The sequence below is a fragment of the Oncorhynchus clarkii genome, chromosome 6 (assembly GCF_045791955.1).
Source record: "Oncorhynchus clarkii lewisi isolate Uvic-CL-2024 chromosome 6, UVic_Ocla_1.0, whole genome shotgun sequence".
Lineage (NCBI taxonomy): Eukaryota > Metazoa > Chordata > Actinopteri > Salmoniformes > Salmonidae > Oncorhynchus > Oncorhynchus clarkii.
The window spans coordinates 23,818,517-23,840,818 of NC_092152.1; the positions used below are offsets into that span (position 1 = coordinate 23,818,517).

The 22,302-nt window shown below is 41.8% G+C and overlaps 1 protein-coding gene across 2 annotated transcripts; it reads right to left on the reverse strand.

Moving 5' to 3' along the window:
• Positions 1 to 450: 450 nt before the first annotated feature.
• LOC139410837 (aspartate beta-hydroxylase domain-containing protein 2-like) lies at positions 451 to 21,514 on the reverse strand. Of its 2 annotated transcripts, XM_071156403.1 has the most exons (5): positions 21,089 to 21,251; positions 14,545 to 14,792; positions 3,800 to 5,000; positions 3,394 to 3,507; positions 873 to 3,208 (listed from the first exon to the last, which is right to left on the reverse strand). In XM_071156403.1, exons 3-5 carry the CDS (start codon positions 4,662 to 4,664, stop codon positions 3,099 to 3,101), a joined length of 1,089 nt encoding a protein of 362 aa, XP_071012504.1. In that variant the 5' UTR covers positions 4,665 to 5,000; positions 14,545 to 14,792; positions 21,089 to 21,251; the 3' UTR covers positions 873 to 3,098. The 2 variants fall into 2 exon arrangements, with proteins under 2 accessions (XP_071012503.1, XP_071012504.1); XM_071156402.1 differs by lacking the exon at positions 14,545 to 14,792 and having other exon boundaries at positions 451 to 3,208; positions 21,089 to 21,514.
• Positions 21,515 to 22,302: the final 788 nt, after the last annotated feature.

The window sequence follows — 22,302 nt, forward strand, 5'->3', positions numbered from 1 at the left end:
AAAATATAAATTCAACAATTTCAAAGATTTTTCCTGAGTTACAGTTCATAAAAGGAAATCAGTCAATTTAAATAAATACATTTAGCCCTAAGCTATGGATTTCACATGACTGGACAGGGGTGCAGCTATGGCTGGGCCTTGGAGGGCACAGGGCCACCCAATAGGGAGCCAGGCCCAGTGAATCCTAAATTAGTTTCCCCCCACAAAATAGCTTTATAACAGACAGAAATACTGATCAGCAGAAATATGTGGTATTGTGTTGTGTGACAAAACTGCACATTTTAAAGTGGCCTTTTATTGTCCCCAGCACAAGGTGCACCTGTGTAATGATCATGCTGGTTAATCAGCTTCTTGATATGCCACACCTGTCAGGTGGATGGAAATGTTCACTGACAGGGATGTAAACAAATTTATGCACAATTTGAGAGAAATAAGCTTTTTGTGCGTATGGAACATTTATGAGATGTTTTATTTCAGCTCACGAAACATGGGACCAACACTTTACATGTTGCGTTTACATTTTTGTACAGTATACTTAGTCATATGTAGAAGAGTAGTAGCCCCAGAACAGGTGTTCATTCCAGTAACCTTTTTTTTTTTTTACAGTGCATTATAATTCCTCTGCTGCTAAGGTTGAGTAGCGTAGATGTGTTAGTGTACTGGCCTTGCTTTGCTTCAGTGGAATCTCTATATTCACCTCTCCATCTGCTCATACTGAATATGGCACACCTACGCCTCCTGGTGCCACTAATATGAAACTGCAGGACAACGTTCTACCCAAGGGTACTGATATGCAGACACACACACTGAATACATAAGCGGTTACAACAGTGTTACCATGCACCAAATAGATTATGAATTCAAGACTGAAGTTGTCTGATTCAGATAATTTGCCATTTATTAAATACTGTTCAAAATGAATACAAATGCCACAAATATGACTATTGGGGAAGAATATCACCAAACATTTGATATGCAGCTGAAAAATCACAGAATGGTATAAAATGTTACTGAACAATAGCCAAACCACTTGATAAACATTTCAAATATCTAAAAATGAATGTCTCAAAATGACAAATACTCGGGAGAGAAGATGACAATGCAGTACCAGTAAATTAAGACCACACAATACCTACCGATTGTAAGACAATTATATTTCAAAACCTCTCAGATATGTTTTGTACTCCAACTCTATTTACATAAATACAAAGTTGATATCAAATACAACCAACAATATTACAACCATTAATTAGATAATTTACCAAATACACAGTGGCGTGTATTCATGGATGTCAAGGGAAGCCAAGCTCCCCCCAAAAATGTATCAAGAAAATAACATAAAATCATTTAGCCTTCATCTCTCGGTTTCATAATTTTCCTTCAATTCGCAAGAGTCTAAATGTATCTCAGAGGAGAAAGCATCCGAACAAGCGAAACAGCGCCCCCTCTGTCGCTCTACATGTATGCCATCTATCTGATTCTGTCTGGTCCCAACGACAGCCAGCATCAGATCAGATCAGATGTATGACATTGTTGCCGCCCCTAGCATTGAATGGAAAGCAAGGAACGCCTGAGAGCATTTGACCTCCCTTGATAAAAAATAAAAAAACTAGTTGCTCATCGTTGAGCTAAACTGTCTTGGCGCACCCCCCCAAAATAGTGTCAATTGAAGTCAGCTTGGATTTTGGCGTCACTACTATCAAATCGCATTGAGAGCATACATCATTGATAAGAAACAAGTTGAATTGTTGCATCTCGTTGTGTTGTTGTCTTCCAGTGACTAGCTAGCTAGCTAAAGTTTTCCGTTTCCTAAATTAGCCATGGATGGCGATAGGGATTTGGACTTGTTGTTTTACTTAATTCTCTGTACTGGCCAATGATTGATTATAACGGCATTCTGACCATTCATTCATACATTGTTGTGACCCTGGCCTGAGAGAGAATGTTAGTTCAACATATAGCTAGATGTAGAAGACTAATGTTATCTAGCTAACATTGCCCATGAATGGAAGTTAGGCCAGCATGCATTTTAGACAGCTAGCCTAGGACAACAAAAAATAAAACCGTGTACTGTATGATAGACCGTTTCGTCAAAATGAAAGAGGAGGATGGCATTGGCATTTCTCTACAAATAGGGCGAGTCAACATATTATTCTACTTGCACAAATGCGCACACACACAAATAAATAAGATCCATGGACAGCCACATCATGTTTAGCTTACGTTGATTGGACTAAATTGTTTTTGTTTTTTTTAGTTCAGCGTATTAGACTAAGCAGAGGTGATTTGATGATGTTGAAATGTTGAAGTTGAAATGGTGCTGGAATAGTCAGAAACATTAACTTATTTGACCATGCTGTAGGTCATGTCTGTTACATGCAATATGCTTTGTGGACTAAACCGGACAGAGGTTGCTATCCGGGTTTTGTGATAAAACAAAGGTGGTTGAATTTATTCTGCCACTGTCTTCTTATTGTCTCGGTCTTTAGACCTATATAACACAGTCGCAAGGCATATGAATTAACAGGTTACAGAGCAAACAACGCAGTTATCACAACACATTGGTTGTAATATGGCTTTTTTTCTGGCTTCCTCAGTGATTTCCCCACTACTGCAAATACAACCATTTGTCCTGTGTAGCAACACAGGCAGTCTCTAGCAAATAATTTGATATCTAAAAAAAACATTTTCCATGTGCTTATCCAACTGTTTTTGTGAAAGCTGTATTGATTTCTAAAGGAGAGCACAGTAAACTATCACACATGGGCAGGAATAATCACAGATATAAGGATTGGGGCTGTAAACATTCAAATGTAACATTTTACATTACGTCTGTTTGGTCAAAGTCAGTAGGTGCTAAGGGAGAGTTACAGGGAGAGAGCCAATTCGAACAAGACAGAGAATATGTACACAGTGAGTGTGGGAACGGAACAAGAGACAAAGAAGAAGATGTCTCACCTCACACACTGTTCTTCTCTACTTTTCTCACCAACTCTCTCTTAAATTCTGACACATTCTCTGTCTCTCTTTACCTCTCTGTGTTTCTCTCTTTAGCTCTGTCTCTCTTCCTCTCCCCCCCACCCCACCCCACAGTCTGCTCAGCGTCCAGGGGTGAAGATGTAGTCCAGAGCCTGCCTCTCAGCAGCTGCCACATTAGGGTGCCAGAGGTCCACCATGAAGACCACCCTGGGGCCGTCCTCTGGGCTGCCTGAACATAGAGAAAACACAGATTCATGTTTTCCTCCAATCAACCCTTTATAACTGCTTAATAACACTGTCAGAATATTACACACACACACACACACACACACACACACACACACACACACACACACAGGGTAGAACAAGGCGACCCTTTTCATCCCTCCTCACAAACAGCTGTCCCTTTCTCACCCTCATGGAAGGCCCTGTGGAGGAAGGAGTCATCAAACAGCAGACAGCTCCCCTCAGACCAGCACTGCGGCTCCCCTCCAACTACCAGCTCACAGGAAGAGGGCACTCTAAGACCTACAGAGGACAGACAGAAAGTCAGTCTATATAATTACTAAAGAAACTAAGGGAAATATTGTATGACACAAACACATATGAATATATTCTAAAATGTCAGCTGTATATGCTGCAAGCAAAGCAAGTTTTAAAACCAACCATACTATAGTGAAAATCATTATTATCATTGTAATACTTTCACAAAGACACAGGTGAACACATACATATGGGAGCCAGGTGCATTTTGGGAGCCAGGTGCATCCCTATATTTAACAGTGTTGTAGCCCTCCAGGGAGCTCCCTCCATTTCTTACCCAGGTGGCAGCGCAGCCTGACGTTGGTTGGGCCGTAATGCTCAGTTATCAGGGCTCCGGGGGTCAGCACAGAGAAGCAGGCATTTCCAAACACGTTGTTGGCAATGAAGGTGCGCAGCTGGCCCAGCACCCTCCAGGCCCGGGGGCACCTCCTGGCATTCAGGGCCAGCGGAGTTCCCTGGTTCACCAGGTAGAAGGTCCACCACTGGCCATGGGGGGTGCTGTTGGCCTTCCAGCCCGGAGGCAGGGAGGAGCCAGCCCGCGCTGGGGGGGCGTGGTAGATGTTCTCAAACTCAGCCAGCAGAGCAGGGAAGCTCCTCTCCAGCAGCTCCACGTCGTGTTTCTGTGCGTCCCGGGAGAAGAAGGGTGCTGAGGGCAGGTCAGGAAGGAAGAACACCTCTGGCCTCTGGATGGTGGGCCGGCTGGTGAGGTAGCGGCCCTGGTCTCGTACCCCTTTGTGTACCCTGCCCATGCCCGACCAGGTGTAGCGTTTGGCGTAATCCTGCAAGCTGTGGTACAGCCTCTGATTAAGACCCTCCCCTGTGTTGGTGCAGCGAAAACACTCGGTGGACTGGCAGTAAGCAAAGCCGTTCTGCTCCTCCACCCCTGACACTGGCCTGCCTTTAGCCCTACCATCCCCATCTGTGCTGATCAAGGCCCCCCCACCCCCTCCTACTCGACTGGGCTCATTGCTGTACCCCCCACGCAGGGGAGAGGAGCTGTGCTCACAACCTACCCTGTAACAGTACCACACAAAGAGCAGCAGCAGGCACATGGCTGTGCCAAAGGCACTGGACTCACAGTCCCTCATAGACTGCATCCCTCCAGCCACCATCTCCCTCACCCTTTCTAGTGACCACTCCATACTGGCTCCTCGCTAAACCCCCTGGCGGTCTGGTCTGGAGAAACTACTGTTGAGAAGGTCAATGACCAAATCTGTCTGACTGATTCAAAATAGTATTTTAGAGGAAAATCTTCCACAGGGTGTCTGAAAGGCTACTTTCTATAAACTCTTATCATCCCCCCTGCTGGATGCAGTCTGACACTATCTGATGACACATTCAGGCTCCAGTTTCAGCACTCAGGGATGAGGGGAGGGCTCCCCCTGCATGGCGTCTGGCTGTGCGGTATTTGTGCTGCTCCCTCCCTTTTTCATTTTAGACAAATGCAGACAGACAACATACCTCAGAGTGTCTGGCCTCTGCATCAGAAAGAGAGGGAAGGAAAGATAGGGAAAAGGTCATTAGGCATAAGCATTGCACAAACAAATACACTCAAGACTTTAGGCAGCATCTAATACAGAAGTAGAGTACCAACATGCAGATGTCATTTCAAGTTCAGTTTTCCACATGACTTCCCCCACTTAGTTCCGTATTAAACCAGCTAACTCCCACCCCCACACTCATCTCTGGACACACACAGTGCACCATGCACACACCCATACGGATGGCATTTCAAATTCAGGTCTCCACACACCTCCACACTGCATTGTACAAAGCCATGAGTCACATTTCATGCATATGACTCATGGCTTCATGGATCATTTTTTCGGGATGGTAAAATGTTTTCAATATAAACTTAAACGACTAAAACCAGATATAAAAGTATGTATGTATGTAGAACATACCATGAAGCAATATATTTTTTAAATAAGATCATCTTTGAGAACTAACAATCACCAAAATAAAAACTTGACAAGGAGAATTTGAAATGTAAAAAATGGCATGGCATGGGGCCTCCATTGACTTTGTTATAATGTTCGAGTCAATCAGATAGCAAAATGTATAGAATTGCAGGAAACCAGCTTTAAAACTACAAATTCTATCAGCCCCATGGCAAAATGTGTAGAGCTGCAGGAAATTACCAATGAAACTGCAATTTTTCTCTCAGCGCCATGACAAAATGTGTAGAATTGCAGGAAATTAGCTTTAAAACTAAAATGTCTCTATGGCCTTTAAAACTGCCCCATTGGCCACACCCACTACCCCCCACACTAACTTTGCCACCGCTGCTGGAAAAAATCCTAGTAGAAACACTGCAGAGAGATAGAGTGTGTGACAGAAAGAGAGAGCACGTAGTCGGATAACATTATGCATGAAACATAAATAGACAGTGTTGACATCTGCCTACATGAATCAATAGTGAGAGCAGCTCTAAGGATATGTATACTAAACGAGAGCCACTACGGTGTTCTAGAATAGCACTACTGTACTGGCTTGTTATACATTAGGGACAGTTAGAAATGTACTGGGGGTGTGCTGGTCCAATTCTAGGTGTCCAAAAGAAAAATGCACCACCCTCCCAAACATAAAAAATATTTTCACATGACCCTCCCCTTGTACTGTAAAGTTTTTTTACACACCTCGCCCCCTCATAAAATTAACTCAAAAATAATTATTACCACCATAACTAACAATAACTGTAGCAACCCTGTGTTTATAAACGTGGATTTCGACTTTACCACTTCAGCTAACGGGCCTGGAGGTTAAGGGTTTGCCGACCACCACATCACTCTCCACGCCTGTATCATTATACCACGATCAGATCCGTCTGCAGACAATGATCAGCTAGGGGGAAAATCAGGTTCTACATTTTGATGCTTTATTTATAATCATTTAAAATATATACACAACACATTTTCCATCAACAAGTTTCTGTGCCAATGCACCACACAGAACCAATAAGCAACGCATAACCGCACAACGATTAGACTTCCAAGTGCTTATCAACAACACAATCAAGAAGAGTATGTCAATCTCGACATCCCTCCTTACTCACTATTGAAACTTTTGTGTTTTGTAACAGATGTCTCTTTTTCCATTAATTGAATGGCTGTTGCGCAGTTTGGATGCTGGAATTATATTAGAGTGGAGTGGATGAATGTGAGCAGTTAGCCGACAAAGAGACTTTTGAAGTAGCTTAAATCACATTAGAACACCCCCCTCTCTTCGGAGGACAAAAGTAACTTTGTTACAAATACATTTGTTACAAATACATCTGTACATAATATATTTCTATTTTATATACACATTTAGATTCATTGGATTTACACATGGTATATTTTATTTTCCCGTCTATTACAGATGAATAACTATTACAGATTAAATCCACCCCTCAGCTTCTCTCAACCCATCCCACCTATCTCCATAGACCACCCTCTCTTGATTTCCTTGTGCCATATACAGTGACCTCCAAAAGTATTGGGACAGTAACACATTGTTGTTTTGGCTCTGTACTCCAGTCACTTTTATTGTAAACAAGAATATAATGTTTCTAAACACTTCTACATTAATGTGGATGCTACCATGATTACGGTTACTCATGAATCAATTGTGAATAATGATGAGTGAGAAAGTTAGAAGCACAAATATCATATCCCCAAGACATGCTAACCTCTATCCATTACAATAACAGGGGAGGTTAGCATTTTTCGGGGGTATGATATTTATGCCTCTGTAACTTTCTCACTCATCATTATTCAAGATTATCCGTAACTATGTACAAAAAGTGCTGTAACTTTTAAACGGTTCACCCGATATGTATGAAAATACCCTCAAATTAAAGCTGACAGTCTACAATTTAACCTCATAGTCATTGTATCATTTCAAATCCAAAGTGATGGAGTACAGAACCTGAACAACAAAAATGTTGTCACTGTCCCAATACTTTGAGTTCACTGTATTTTCAACTGTGCTGTGATGTCTTACATAGATTCTGAACCTTTCTAAATCACATATTAAAATCAACAGATTGTGATTTAAAGTTGAATATTTTGTTAAGAGTATTATGTTGTTGATTGATTGAGTATGGCTTTCCAGAACGCCCAACAGTGATATAATTTGTGAACAATGTTATGACTTTTAGTCACTCATGGACCTATGACCAAAAACAAACTACATAATCAAATACAATTGTATTTATCACATGCGCTGAATACAACTGGTGTAGACTTTACTGTGAAATGCTTGCTTACGAGCCCTTCCCAACAATGCAGTTTAAAAATAATGTATAACAAGTAAATAGTAACACGAGGAATGAATTAAAATACACAAGGGAGCTATATACAGGGAGTACCCGACTAATTACGGCCTGCATTTTGTGACCGTAGCGTACGTGTAGGTACACTATATATACACAGCAGTATGTAGACACCCCTTCAAATTAGTGGATTGGTCTATTTCAGCCACACCCATTGCTGAAGTGTATAAAATTGAGCACACAACCATGTAATCTCCTTAGACAAACATTGGCCGTAGAATAGCCCATACTGAAGAGCTTGGTGAGTTTCAACGTGACACCACCATAGGATGCCACCTTTCCAACAAGTAAGTTCGTCAAATTTCTGCCCTGCTAGAGCTGCCCTGCTCAACTGTAAGTGCTGTTATTGTGAAGTGGAAACATCTAGGAGAAACAACAGCTCAGCCGCGAAGTGGTAGGCCAAACAAGCTCACAAAATGGGATTGCCGAGTGCTGAATGGTCTGTCCTCGGTTGCAACACTCACTACCGAGTTACAAACTTCAACTGGAAGCAACGTCAGCACAATAACTGTTCATTGGGAGCTTCATGAAATGAGTTTCCATGGCCGAGCAGCCTCACACAAGCCTAAGATCACCATGCGCAATGCCAAGCGTCAGCTGGAGTGGTGTAAAGCTCGCCGCCATTGGACTGTGGAGCAGTGGAAACATGTTCTTTGGAGTGACGAATCATGCTTAACCATCTGGCAGTCCGACGGACAAATCTGGTTTGGCGGATTCCAGGAGAACACTACATGCCCCAATGCATAGTGCCAACTGTAGTGTTTGCTGGAGGAGGAATAATGGTTCAGCCTAGACCCCTTAGTTCAAGTGAAGTTAAATTTTAACGCTACAGCATACAATGACATTCTAGACGATTCTGTGCTTCCAACTTTGTGGCAACAGTTTGGGGAAGGTCCTTTCCTGTTTCAGCATGACAATGCCCCAGTGAACAAAGTGAGGTCCATACAGAAATAGTTTGTCGAGATCGGTGTGGAAGAACTTGACTGGCCTGTACAGAGCACTGATGTCAACCCCATTAAACACCTTTGGGACTGCGAGCCAGGCCTAATCGATCAACATCAGTGTCCGACCTCAGTAATGCTTGTGACTGAAGGGAAGCAAGTCCCTGCAGTAATGTTCCAACATCTAGTGGAAATCCTTCCCAGAAGAGTGGAAGCTGTTATAGCAGCAAAGGGGACCGACTCCATATTAATGCTCATGATTTTGCAATGAGATGAGTCCAAATACTCTTGTCATGCATGTACATCACGGCAGGGTAAAGTGACTAGGCATCTGGATAGATAATACGAGTAAAATAAAGAACAGAGTAGCAGCAGCACATTATGAGTGTAAAAGGGTGTGCACATGTATTTGTATGTACAGTTGAAGTCGGAAGTTCACATACACCTTAGCCAAATACATTTAAACTCAGTTTTTCACAATTCCTGACATTTAATCCTAGTAAACATTCCCTGTTGTAGGTCAGTTAGGATCACCACTTTATTTTAAGAATGTGAAATGTCAGATTAATAGTTGAATTATTTATTTCAACTTTTATTTCTTTCATCACATTCCCAGGGGGTCAGAAGTTTACAGACACTCAATTAGTATTTGGTAGCATTGCCTTTAAATTGTTTAACTTGGATCAAACGTTTTGGGTAGCCTTCCACAAGATTCCCACAATAAGTTGGGTGAATTTTGGCCCATTCCTCCTGACAGAGCTGGTGTAACTGAGTCAGGTTTGTAGGCCTCCTTGCTCGCACACGCTTTTTCAGTCCTGCCCACAAATTTTCTATGGGATTGAGGTCAGGGCTTTGTGATGTCCACTTCAATACCTTAACTTTGTTGTCCTTAAGCAATTTTGCCACAACTTTGGAAGTATTCTTGGGGTCATTGTCCATTTGGAAGACCCATTTGCGACCAAGCTTTAACTTCCTGACTTATGTCTTGAGATGTTGCTTCAATATATCCACATAATTTTCCTGCCTCATGATGCCATCTATTTTGTGAAGTGCACCAGTCCCTCCTGCAGAAAAGCACCACCACAACATGATGCTGCCACCCCCGTGCTTCACGTTTGGGATGGTGTTCTTCTGCTTGCAAGCCTCCCCCTTTTTCCTCCAAACATAACGATGGTCATTATGGCCAAACAGTTCTATTTTTGTTTCATCAGACCAGATGACATTTCTCCAAAAAGTACAATCTTTGTCTCCATGTGCAGTTGCAAACCGTAGTCTGGTTTTTTTATGTCGGTTTTGGAGCAGTGGCTTCTTCCTTGCTAAGCGGCCTTTCAGGTCATGTCGATCTAGGACTTGTTTAACTGTGGATATAGATACTTTTGTACCTGTTTCCTCCAGCATCTTCACAGGGTCCTTTGCTGTTGTTCTGGGATTGATTTGTTCATCTCTAGGAGACAGAACGCGTCTCCTTCCTGAGCGGTATAACGGCTGTGTAGTCCCATGGTGTTTATACTTGCATACTATTGTTTGTACAGATGAACACGGTACTTTCAGGTGTTTGGAAATTGCTCCCAAGGATGAACCAGACTTGTGGAGGTCTAAAAATAAGATTCTGAGGTCTTGGCTGATTTTTAAAAATGTTCCCATATTGTCAAGCAAAGAGGCACTGAGTATGAAGGTAGGCATTAAAATACATCCATAGGTTCACCTCCAATTGACTCAAATGATGTCTATTAGCATATCAAAAACTTCTAACGCCATGACATCATTTCCTGGAATTTTCCAAGCTGTTTAAAGGCACAGTCAACTTAGTGTATGTAAACTTCTGACCAACTGGAATTGTGATACAGTGAATAAGTGAAATAACCTGTCTGTAAACAATTGTTGGAAAAAATACTTGTGTCATCCACAAAGTAGATGTTCTAACCGACTTGCCAAAACTATAGTTTGTTAACAAGAAATATGTGGGGTTGTTGAAAAACGAGTTTTAATGACACCAACCTAAGTGTATGTAAACTTCCGACTGTGTGTTTGTGTTGTGTCAGTATGCATGTGTGTGTTATGTGTGTTACATGTGTATGTGAATGTGTGTGGTTTTGTGTGGGCAATACCATAGAGGCAATACCAGAAAAAGTGATCTAATGGTTCTGTCTCTTCGCAGCAAAATCTGCAAAGCTAGCATGGTTGTATGCCCCATATCAGCGCCGTGAGAAAGTATTTGCCTCCTTTCTGATTTTCTCTATTTTTGATAGGTAATGTTAACAGCTCTTCAACCAAAACCTACTATTAGATAAGGGGAACCTGTTCAAATAACAACAACAAAAATATTTTATTTATTTAATTGACAAAGTTATGCAACACCCAATTCCCCTGTGTGAAAAAGTAATTGCCCCCTTACACGCAATAACTGGATGTGCCACCTTTAGCTGCAATGACTGCAACCAAATGCTTCCTATAGTTGTTGATCAGTCTCTCACATTGCTGTCGAGGAAATTTGGCCTACTCTTGCATGCAGAACTGATTTAACTTAGCGACATTTGTGGGTTTTCAAGCATGAACTGCTCGTTTCAAGTCCTGCCACATCATCTCGATTCGGATTAGGTCTGGACTTTGACTAGGCCAGTCCAAACCTTCAAATGTGTTGCTTTTTAGCCATTTTCATGTAACCTTGATTGTGTATTTTGGATCATTATCTTGCTGCATGAATCATCTGCGCTTCAGCTCACAGACGGATGGCCTGACATTCTCCTGTAGAATTCTCTGATACAGAACAGAATTCATGGTTCCTTCTATTAAGGCAAGTCGTCCAGGTCCTGAAGTAGCAAAGCATCCCCAAACCACCACCATGCTTGACTGTTGGTATGAGGTACTTACTGTGGAATGCAGTGTTTGGTTTTTGCCAGGCATAATTGGACCCATGTCACCCAAAAGGTTGACTCAAGTTTACCAAAAAGCACCTGGAAGCACCTGGATGGTCATCAACACTCTTAAAAGAATGCTCCATGCACGGATGATTCAAAAGTCTAACCTTTTGGACAACATCGGTCCCATTACGCCTGGCAAAAACCAAACACTGCAGTATCAAAAATGGACAAAATGTGAGAAAAATAAGGGGGTAAATGCTTTTTCACAGCACTGTACATAACAGTCTGTTCATGGCAAGAATTTTGTATAATAAAAAATACATACATCTTAAATACATTTTGAAACAAGCGTTGTTTTGTGTATCAGTTCATAAACCATGTGCCATGGAATCGGCACATCGGAAATCTAAACTATTTTGCAACCTGTAAAAGATTTTGATCCTCAAATTAAAATGTGTATATTTTTGTATTTATGACCATTTTTGGAGGCCAATTTTAGTCTTTAATAAAGGGCAGACAAGTTCCCTAACTTCCCCCCTTTCCACTTGCCTCCTCCATATTTGAGTTAACGCTGAAATCAGTTGGTTGTCATTTGGGATAGAGCAAACATTTCTATATTTTTGTTAACGGCACGTGACATAACTCCACCTTCCCTATTTATAAGATAATACCTTATTTTTTCCCCATAAAGAATGCTTTTTTTTAAATGTACTGTGCTCAAAAAAATAAAGGGAACACTTAAACAATACAATGTAACTCCAAGTCAATCACACTTCTGTGAAATCCAACTGTCCACTTAGGAAGCAACACTGATTGATCATCTGGACCTGCAACCTTGCGAGGGTTAACACGTCGGCTGCACTGAAGGAGAGCCCGCAGGTTTTGGTAGCGGGCCGTGTCAGTGGCACTGTATTGTCCTCAAAGCGAGCAAAGAAGTTATTCAGTCTGTCTGGGAGCAAGACATCCTGGTCCGCGACGGGGCTGGTTTTCTTTTTGTAATCCGTGATTGACTGTAGACCCTGCCACATACCTCTTGTGTCTGAGCCGTTGAATTGCAACTCCACTTTGTCTCTATACTGACACTTAGCTTGTTTGCTTGCCGTGTGAAGGGAATAGCTACACTGTTTGTTTTCGGTCATGTTTCCCGTCAACTTGCCCTGGTTAAAAGCAGTGGATTGCGCTTTCAGTTTCGCGCGAATGCTGCCATCAATCCACGGTTTCTGGTTTGGATACAATAGTGATATTATATAATGTATGTATTCAAATAGCTACATTCTTAAAAACTGAACAAGTCTAATTCAGAAGTGTCAGATAGAACCTTTGCAATTGCACCCTCCTGAAAAAAACAGATTTACACATGCCTCAGGATTTTGATACTCTGCACTTTAGGTGAGGACCTTAAGGTGAGGGTCTACATCCAAGATGGTGTAGCAGTCAGACGTGTGTTTTGTCTTGTCACATGTAAATATTGTTTTTCCTTGTTTTTTTGTATATATTTCGTAAATATTTTATTATCACTTTCCATCTACGGACTGAATATACTCTCCTGAAACCCGCCTCACCCAATGTGGTACAGATCTGCTATTTTTATATACTTAAGAACCGGAACCCCCATCAAAAGCTAGCCAGGTAACTGGCTACTAAATAGTAGTCAGTTAGCCATTGCTAGGCCCTTCTGCTAGGCCCATCTCCCGGCTAGCAGTAGAGGCCCATCAGCCAATCCTTGGGCTACAATACCTGGACCCCCGCTGACCCATCAGGACTGGACTACCGACGTAATTCCACCCAAAGTTTTTTTTCAACTGACTCCTCCGTCGCGACGTCCCCTGTATGCCCACCCGCTAGCCTGCTAGTCGCGGCCCGCTAACTGTCTAGAGCACATTGGACTGTTAGCTTAAGAGGCCAATCGGACAAATTATTTGGCCACTATACCTATTCTAACAATTGGCCTTGTTTACCACACGGAGCCCTACTGATCCATCTGCCGACGTCACAGCACGAGGGGGCCACAACACACTTTTCCCGTCACGATGTCCCTGTCAAATGCTCCCTAAAATACTTCAGCGAGCAGGCCTTTCTAATCGACCTGGGCCGGGTATCCTGGAATAATATTGACCTCATTCCGTCAGTAGAGGATGCCTGGTTATTCTTTAAAAGTGCTTTCCTCATCATCTTAAATAAGCATGCCCCATTCAAAAAATGTAGAACCAGGAACAGACATAGCCCTTGGTTCACTCCAGACCTGACTGCCCTTGACCAGCACAAAAACATCCTGTGGCATACTGTATTAGCATCGAATAGCCCCCGCGATATGCAACTTTTCAGGGAAGTTAGGAACCAATATACACAGGCAGTTAAGAAAGCAAAGGCTAGCTTTTTCAAACAGAAATTTGCATCCTGTAGCACTAACTCCAAAACGTTCTGGGACACTAAAGTCCATGGAGAATAAGAGCACCTCCCAGCTGCCCACTGCACAGAGGCTAGGAAACACTGTCACCACCAATAAATCTACGATAATTGACAATTTCAACAAGCATTTTTCTACGGCTGGCCATGCTTTCCACCTGGCTACCCCTACCCTGGTCAACAGCCCTGCAACCCTCACTGCAACTTGCCCAAGCCTCCCCCATTTCCCCTTCACCCAAATCCAGATAGCTGATGTTCTGAAAGCGCTGCAAAATCTGAACCTACAATCCAAAATTAAATCTAGAATCGGCTTCCTATTTCGCAACAAAGCATCCTTCCCTCATGCTGCCAAACATACCCTAGTAAAACTGTCTATCCCTACCGATCCTTGACTTTGGCGATGTAATTTACAAAATAGCCTCCAACACTCTACTCAGCAAATTGGATGCAGTCTATCACAGTGCCATCCGTTGTCACCAAAGCCCCATATACTACCCACCACTGCAACCTGTACGCTCTCGTTGGCTGGCCCTCGCTTCATATCCGTCGCCAAACCCACTGGCTCCAGGTCATCTAGAAGTCGTTGCTAGGTAACGCCCCGCCGTTATCTCAGCTCACTGGTCACCATAGCAGCACCCACCCCGCAGCACGCGCTCCAGCAGGTATATTTTACTGGTCACCCCCAAAACCAATTCCTACTTCGGCCGCCTTTCCTTCCAGTTCTCTGCTGCCAATGACTGGAACGAACTGCAAAAAAAAAAAAATCACTGAAGCTGGAGACTCATATCTCCCTCACTAGCTTTAAGCATCAGCTGTCAGAGCAGCTCACAGGTCACTGCACATAGCCAATCTGTAAATAGCCCATTCAACTACCTCATCACCATATTGTTATTTATTTTGCTCCTTTGCACCCCAGTACCGCTACTTGCACATCTATCACCCCAGTGTTTAATTTGCCATACTGTAATAATTTAGCCACCATGGCCTATTTATTGCCTCGCCCCCCTTATCCTACCTCATTTGCACACACTGTATATAGACTTTCTCTATTGTATTATTGACTGTATGTTTGTTTATTCCATGTGTAACTCTGTGTTGTTGTTTGTGTCGCACTGCTTTGCTTTATCTTGGCCAGGTCGCAGTTGTAAATGAGAACTTGTTCTCAACTAGCCTACCTGGTTAAATAAAGGTGAAAAAATAAATAAAATAATGGGTTAAGAAAGAAGAATTCACCACAAAACAGTTAATATTCTTGATCAGCAAACCATTTTTTGTAGCTGCATATTTATTTATGTTAATCCTCTCTCCCTACATTTGCGCTGCACCCGATCCTATAGCTGTACCACAAATCAGCAACCTGTTCACTAGCGCAGTGGATCTCAAACTGTTTGACCTGCGTACGGCAAAAAGGAGGGGTTCAAAGTTTGAACTTTTTTACACATTTTGTTACGTTACAGCCTTATTCTAAAATTGATTAAATAAATACAAATATGGAGCAATCTACACATAATACCCCATAATGACAAAGCAAAAACAGTTTTGACATAAAAAAAACAGAAATGTCTTATTTACATATGTATTCAGACCCTTTGATATGAGAAATTAAATTGAGGTCAGGTGCATCCTGTTTTCATTGATCATCCTTGAGATGTTTCTAAAACTTGATTGAAGTCCACGTGTTAAATTCAATTGATTGGACATGATTTGGAAAGGCACACATTCGTCTATATAAGGTCCCACAGTTGACAGTAAATGTCAGAACAAAAACCATGACATGAGGTCGAAGGAATTGTCTGTAGAGCTCCGAGACAGGATTTTGTCAAGGCACAAATATGGGGAAGGGTACCAAACCATTTCTGCAGCATTAAAGGTCCCCAAAAGCACAGTGGCCTCCATCATTCTTAAATAGAAGAAGTTTGGAACCACCAAGACTCTTCCTAGAGCTGGTCGCCCGGCCAAACTGAGCAATCGGGGGAGAATGGCCTTGGTCAGGGAGGTGACCAAGAACCCGATAGTCACTCTGACAGAGCTCCAGAGTTCCTCTGTGGAGATGGGAGAACCTTCCAGAAGAACAACCATCTCTGCAGCACTCCACCAATCAGGCCTTTATGGTAGAGTGGCCAAACGGAAGCCACTCCTCAGTAAAAGACACATGACAGCCCACTTGGAGTTTGCCAAAAAGGCACTTAAAGACTCTCAGACCATAAGAAATAAGATTCTCTGGTCTGGTGAAACAAAGATTGGACACTTTGCCTGAATGTCCAGCGTCACATCTTGGGGAAACCTGGCACCATCCCTGCGGTGAAGCATGGTGGTGGCGGCATCATGCTGTGGGGATGTTTTACAGTGGCAGGGACTGGGAGACTAATCAGGATTGAGGCAAAGATGAACAGAGCAAAGTACAGAGAGATCCTTGATGCTCCAGAGCATTCAGGACCTCAGATTGTGGCGAAGGTTCACCTTCCAACAGGACAACAACCCTAAGAACACACACAATACAAGAATGGCTTCGGGACAAGTCTCTGAATGTCCTTGAGTGGCCCAGCCAGAGCCTGGAATTGAACCCGATCGAACATCTCTGAAGAGACCTGAAAATCGCTGTGCAGCGATGCTCCCCATCCAACCTGACAGAGCTTGAGAGGATCTGCAGAGTAGAATGGGAGAATCTCTCCAAATACAGGTGTGACAAGCTTGTAGCGCCACACCCAAGAAGACCCGAGGCTGTAATCGCTGGCAAAGGTGCTTCAACAAAGTACTGAGTAAAGGGTCTGAATACTTATGTAAATGTGATATTTTAGTTTTATTTTAATTTATAAATTTGCTAAAATTTCTAAAAACCTGTTTTTGCTTTGTCATTATGGGGTAGTGTGTAGATTGAGGTTAAACAAACAATTTAATCAATTTTAGAATAAGTCTGTAACCTAACAAAATGTAAAGGGTTCTGAAGGCACTGTAATTCACCAGAATATGTTACATCTTCATCGCATAAATCCTGAAGCTAGTGCGATGTTAGATATATAACCAGTACCACCTCTGCGGTATATAATTATAACTAGGGTTGTTGCAGTGACCGTATTACCAGCGGTCACAAGTCATGAAGGCAGTCAAATTCCACATGACCATCTACTTACGGTATTTAGGCTTGTCGAAGCTCTGATGCTGCTGCTGGTCATTAGTAGCCTACCAAACTTGTTAACTGTCTGGTACTCAGCACAATATTGTCCCTCTACTCCCTCTGACATCAATGCAAATGTATTTGAACATCTAATCAAACACTTCATGTTGCGCAACATTTCTATAGGCTATGCAATTGCGGGAGAAAAGAGAGTGATGGCCGCTAATAAAAAGAGGAGGATCCCATGAGCGTTCTATAGACTAGGCCTACTATATTTATTAATCTTTCCTAATATTAAGCACATTGCTTATATTTACAACAGGAATATAGCCAACCTTTCCTGGTATGAAAATAAACCACAGGAAATGCGTCCATTTGCTATTTAAGTGCATAGATGACATGTATTTTTTCCGCTGCCCCTGTTTCGATACAGGTGCATGATAATGGTCCATTCTAAATCATAAATGTCACACATATATTGTTTAGTATATGTAAAGACAAGATTAAATCAAGAATAGTCTGATTAATTATATATCATCACTTGTGAATGATGCCCCGCATAAGAAACAATTCCTGTTTTTGTGACTTGTTCAAATCATAGTCACACACCTCATGTAGGCTTATATGTTTTAATAAGGTTTGCATCACAACTAAAGTGGCCAAATCATTTCTTAAAATTAAGCACATTAATCCGCTTTCCTGGTGAGTTTCAAGTTTGGGTAAGATAATTTTCAACATAAAAATGCACCTTTATAATAAAAGCATGACATGCATAAATGCATTTGCGGTCACTTTTGATAATGGTGTTTTCCGCTAATGGAACATTTGCGCTTATAGCCTTCTACCATGTGCGGATGGCTGCGCCTATAATGTGAAGAAATAACCTAATAGTTTATCAACATTTTAAGCTAAAACGTTCTGATCTGTTTCGTCACCCACATTGCATAAACAAGGTTTTTTGATGCTAGTTGTTGTATTAATTTGGGATCTATTGCATCCCACAACTGTCCCACTGTTAGGAATATTTATTTCTCGCACAGAATAGGTCAACTTTTATACTACGGGGGATAGTACATTGACATTGGCTATAGTTTTTGCTGTTCGTTAGGCCTACTCATCTTGTTGGCTGACGAAAAGAAAATGTGGACAGTTCATCCAATATCTTCAATATGCACCTCGTAATTGGATATGGCACAACGCAGCACTCCCGGCCACAAAAGGCATGGATTTTTTGGGGTGCATTATGGCCACAAAGGCGATGCCGCCATGAAACTCGAGGCATTATCAAGTGCTCGTCAAATTGTGAATGAGAGACTAATGAAGTGTGTACAGCCTGCGCAAAAAAAAACAAAGCAGAGCTCATGCCTTTCAAGCAACTTTTTTTCAAATAATCATTAGTTTCACCATGCAGCCTTACAATGTATTAAAAATCAAAACATAGAGCCCAACATTTGTAGAACTAAAGTTACATTAATAACTCTACATTTTGCATATTGGAGTACCTATTTCTTTGTTAACCGCTCAACACAGAATGGCCGCATGTGCACTCTCCCTCAAATCATTTGGAGAAAATATGTATATTTTATTCAGCTTTGTTCAATTGTATTATTCATACTATAAAATAATATAAAGCCACGGAATTATAAGTAAATCTTGTCTGTTAAACTAGTGTAGCCCACAGTCATAGCCACATCAGGGCAAGTCAGAGTATGCTTTTATTATTTTCTGAAATAGACTACATTTTCTTCATATCATGCTTAAAATAAATTATGGATTTATTGTTAAGGTGTAGGCTATATTACATGGATTTATTTGAGTTTTTAAAATGGCTTGTAGGCTATGTGGAAGCCAGGAGATCCTTAATGTGTTTGTTAATTAACGGTCAATTACCGTGAGACCGACAGTTACTTGCTTGACAATCACCAGCTGATGAAATTTCGTGACCGCCACAGGCCTACTTATAACCCACCCAAACTAGGTCTACCTGAAATATGAAAATAATCAATGAATTCACCAGGTAGTCTATTTTTCTGGTAAAGATGCCTCTGTAGATTGCTAGACTGATTTGTATATGGATAATATTAACGTAGGTAGGCTACTCTGTTTTTGCCAGCATCCCCTCAAAACCTTCTCACTGCGCTACTGTAGCTCACCCAACCTGTGTTAATTGACAGTTTGCTGGTCCAATCAGAGGGCAGAGTGTGGGTTTCACTAGCTAATCTGTTTATTTGCAAGTGTGATACTGTCTCTGGCTGTGTGGAGAGTAGCCTAATCCATGGATACTCTGTGCCACAAAATAAGTGACAAAACATTACATATCCTGGCCAGATAATTGCAAGTAATCAGTCTTGAGGCTCCAAGGTGAAGTCAAGTTATTTTATTTTCTCGAGTCAGACTCGAGTCCAAGTCATGTGACTCGAGTCCACACCTCTAACTGGGCCTGCTGGGAGCATATGATAACTTGGGAGAATGGTTCAGCAACAGACAACGCATCAGAAGTAAAAATACAGGCAGACTGGCTTGCTACTGTGCCTTTCTATAATCTGTCAAGAGTAGACCCACAACTGATCCAAATGGAATGAAACATTCAGGGCTTTTGCGCCATTATTCAAATGACCTTTTCCACTGCAGTGCAAAGCCTAGAGTAGAATTATACTCACTTGAAAACAATAATGCAATTATTAATTGGATTGTGGTGTTGTAGGCTAGGTAGGATAATTTGATTGTTCTTAAACAAGATCAATAAGAGAGCTTTTTGAATTGCATGTCTTCACTGTTCTTTCATGCAATGATGCACCTGGCCTCTCTGCTTGTCAGCTATTCCTCTATTTTGTGGACTTATTTTGAAAAATGCAGATTTTAATTATTTTGTGTGGTATGATTTCTACTTAACCTACTGCAGATCTGGACAAACAATCCACCTACCACTATTGTCACTATGAATACAGGGCAGGATAGACAGTTGATTGGTAGACTATATTGACCTATGTGTGGTATAGTAAGCATGTGGAAAAAGCATAGGGCATAAGGGAAGTACCAAAACACCTTGATAGGGGAGGCGCATGCAAGCAGAATAGGAAATCTGGCAATATGGAAGACAATACACCTGCAGAATGATGAATGTAAATCAGGGGGAAAAACGCACTACCCTCCCCTGTGCAAAAAAAAAAAAACACTCCCCAAAGCAAAAATGTTTTTTGACAAACCCCCCCCCCTCCAGTACTGTACATTTCGAACTGTCCCTTAGGAAAGTGAAACAGGATCATGGTATGTAAACAACCATGATGTGCATGAAGAGAACAAAGGATTAGCACCAGCATATATACATGAACAGTAACTGCAGTACGAAGCACCCACAATCACGAGTCACGACACAGACGAAAAGATACACTGTCACAAGAATACTATGCACTGCATGCAGTAAACATAAACACGTATAAGCAGAGCTCACAATGTACATAACTTCCTATGCTTCTCCTGCAAAACCATCTCACCAAGAATGGTCCGGAAAACCTGCTTGGGCAGCCAGAACAGCCATCTATCTCCTCAAGTGAACACAGGCCCGATCACAGTCCACCGAGACCGCACGCTCCCACAGAACAGCTCTGGCACAACTACATAGTTCACTCCACTGAGCTATAGCCTATATATGCTGCCGTGTCTTGAGGAACTGTCATATTTAAAAACCCTACAGGAATGGGGACAACCATCCATAACACACTCGTTTCCCCTTTCTCAATTTCACCAATATTCCTGCCTCTAATGCCCTCATGCTTGCCTACGTGTCATCATTCAATCGCATAAAATCACCACAGAATCTCAGACAGAATCTTGTGTAAAGATCTGTAAAAGCTAGACTTATAGCCCATAGAAACAACTCGGAACGAATGCAACATGATAGGCCTGCGCAATAATAATAATAACTCACCCAATTGCCATGGTTGTGGATGATATCTCGCCTACAGGTTTACCATGTTACCAAGCAGCTAGTGTCCTCTTTATCTAGGCTATAAGCCTATAATTACCTGTCAATCATAACTAGGTCCCTACTTAACTTGTGTTGTTGCATGACATTCACCGCGATATCTAGTAAACTAACAGCAGGCAAAGCACGTACAAAGCACCGCAGTGCAACAGGAAGTCAGATCAATCTACCCCGGTATAGGCGTACAAACTAATCTTTAGATTTAAAATTAAACATTGTCCTTCGCAAATAAGAATGTAAATACTTATAAGCTATATGTGTCCGTAAAAATAACCTTAAATCGCCTTGTAATAATGTAGCCAGTAGCATATACAACTCTACAGGACAAAAGACGTGGGCAGCTCATCCAATCCCTTTACTATTTAAACTACAGTTCCCAACATGCTTTTGTGAACTATGACAGGAACGTACATTTAATGCCACGTTCAAATATTAGTAGGAACTAGGAAATTCAGAAATGTCCGACTCGCTAACTGGTTGTAGTTAGCAAGTCGGACATTTCTGAGTTTCCTAGTTCCAAATAGTATATGAACTTGGCAATAGTCCACAAAAGCTGAGACGCGATAGTCCGACATCCCATTGATCATCATAAATCACCAGTGGCGATTTTAGCATATATATCTTGGTGAGGCAAACTTAAAAAAAAAAAAGTAAAATGCATGCCAGCAAAGCCACTACACAACACAACACAATACTAAACAATATGTGAATTGCACTATAACGGTGACAAACGTGCCCACTAACTGTTAGGGTCTACATCAAATTGTCCCAACAGCAGAGCCTTCTTTTCAGCACCATGGAGTGATGAATCCTTACCACTGCTACACCTGGCTATCAGCGGAGCCTTGTCTTGCAGGGAAACAGTTAATTCAGCCTCATTTACTGCCTTTTTAAAAAACAGCTGACTTGATGTGTCCCACAAATTTGGTGTTTACTGACAATTGAGATGTACAAACTATGGCATAAGGGACGACAAGCGGATAAGAGGCCATCTGTAATTTCGATTGACGTTAATGAGCAAGCTGGGACGTATGTAGTCAATATAACTATTTGTTCAGCACTTTTGAAATGTACAACATGTACAGCAACAGAATTCAGAACATGGGCCGTTCTTACAGTGCTCTCCCTGTACACTAAGTCAAAACCGTAGGATAAAT

Coding starts and splice junctions, on each gene's coding strand:
- LOC139410837 (XM_071156402.1), bottom strand. CDS start 4,664: ATGGAGTGGTCACTAGAAAGGGTGAGGGAGATGGTGGCTGGAGGGATG. Junction 3,508..3,799: donor CAGGCTGCGCTGCCACCTGG/GTAAGAAATGGA, acceptor TGTCCTCTGTAG/GTCTTAGAGTGCCCTCTTCC. Junction 3,209..3,393: donor CCACAGGGCCTTCCATGAGG/GTGAGAAAGGGA, acceptor CTCTATGTTCAG/GCAGCCCAGAGGACGGCCCC.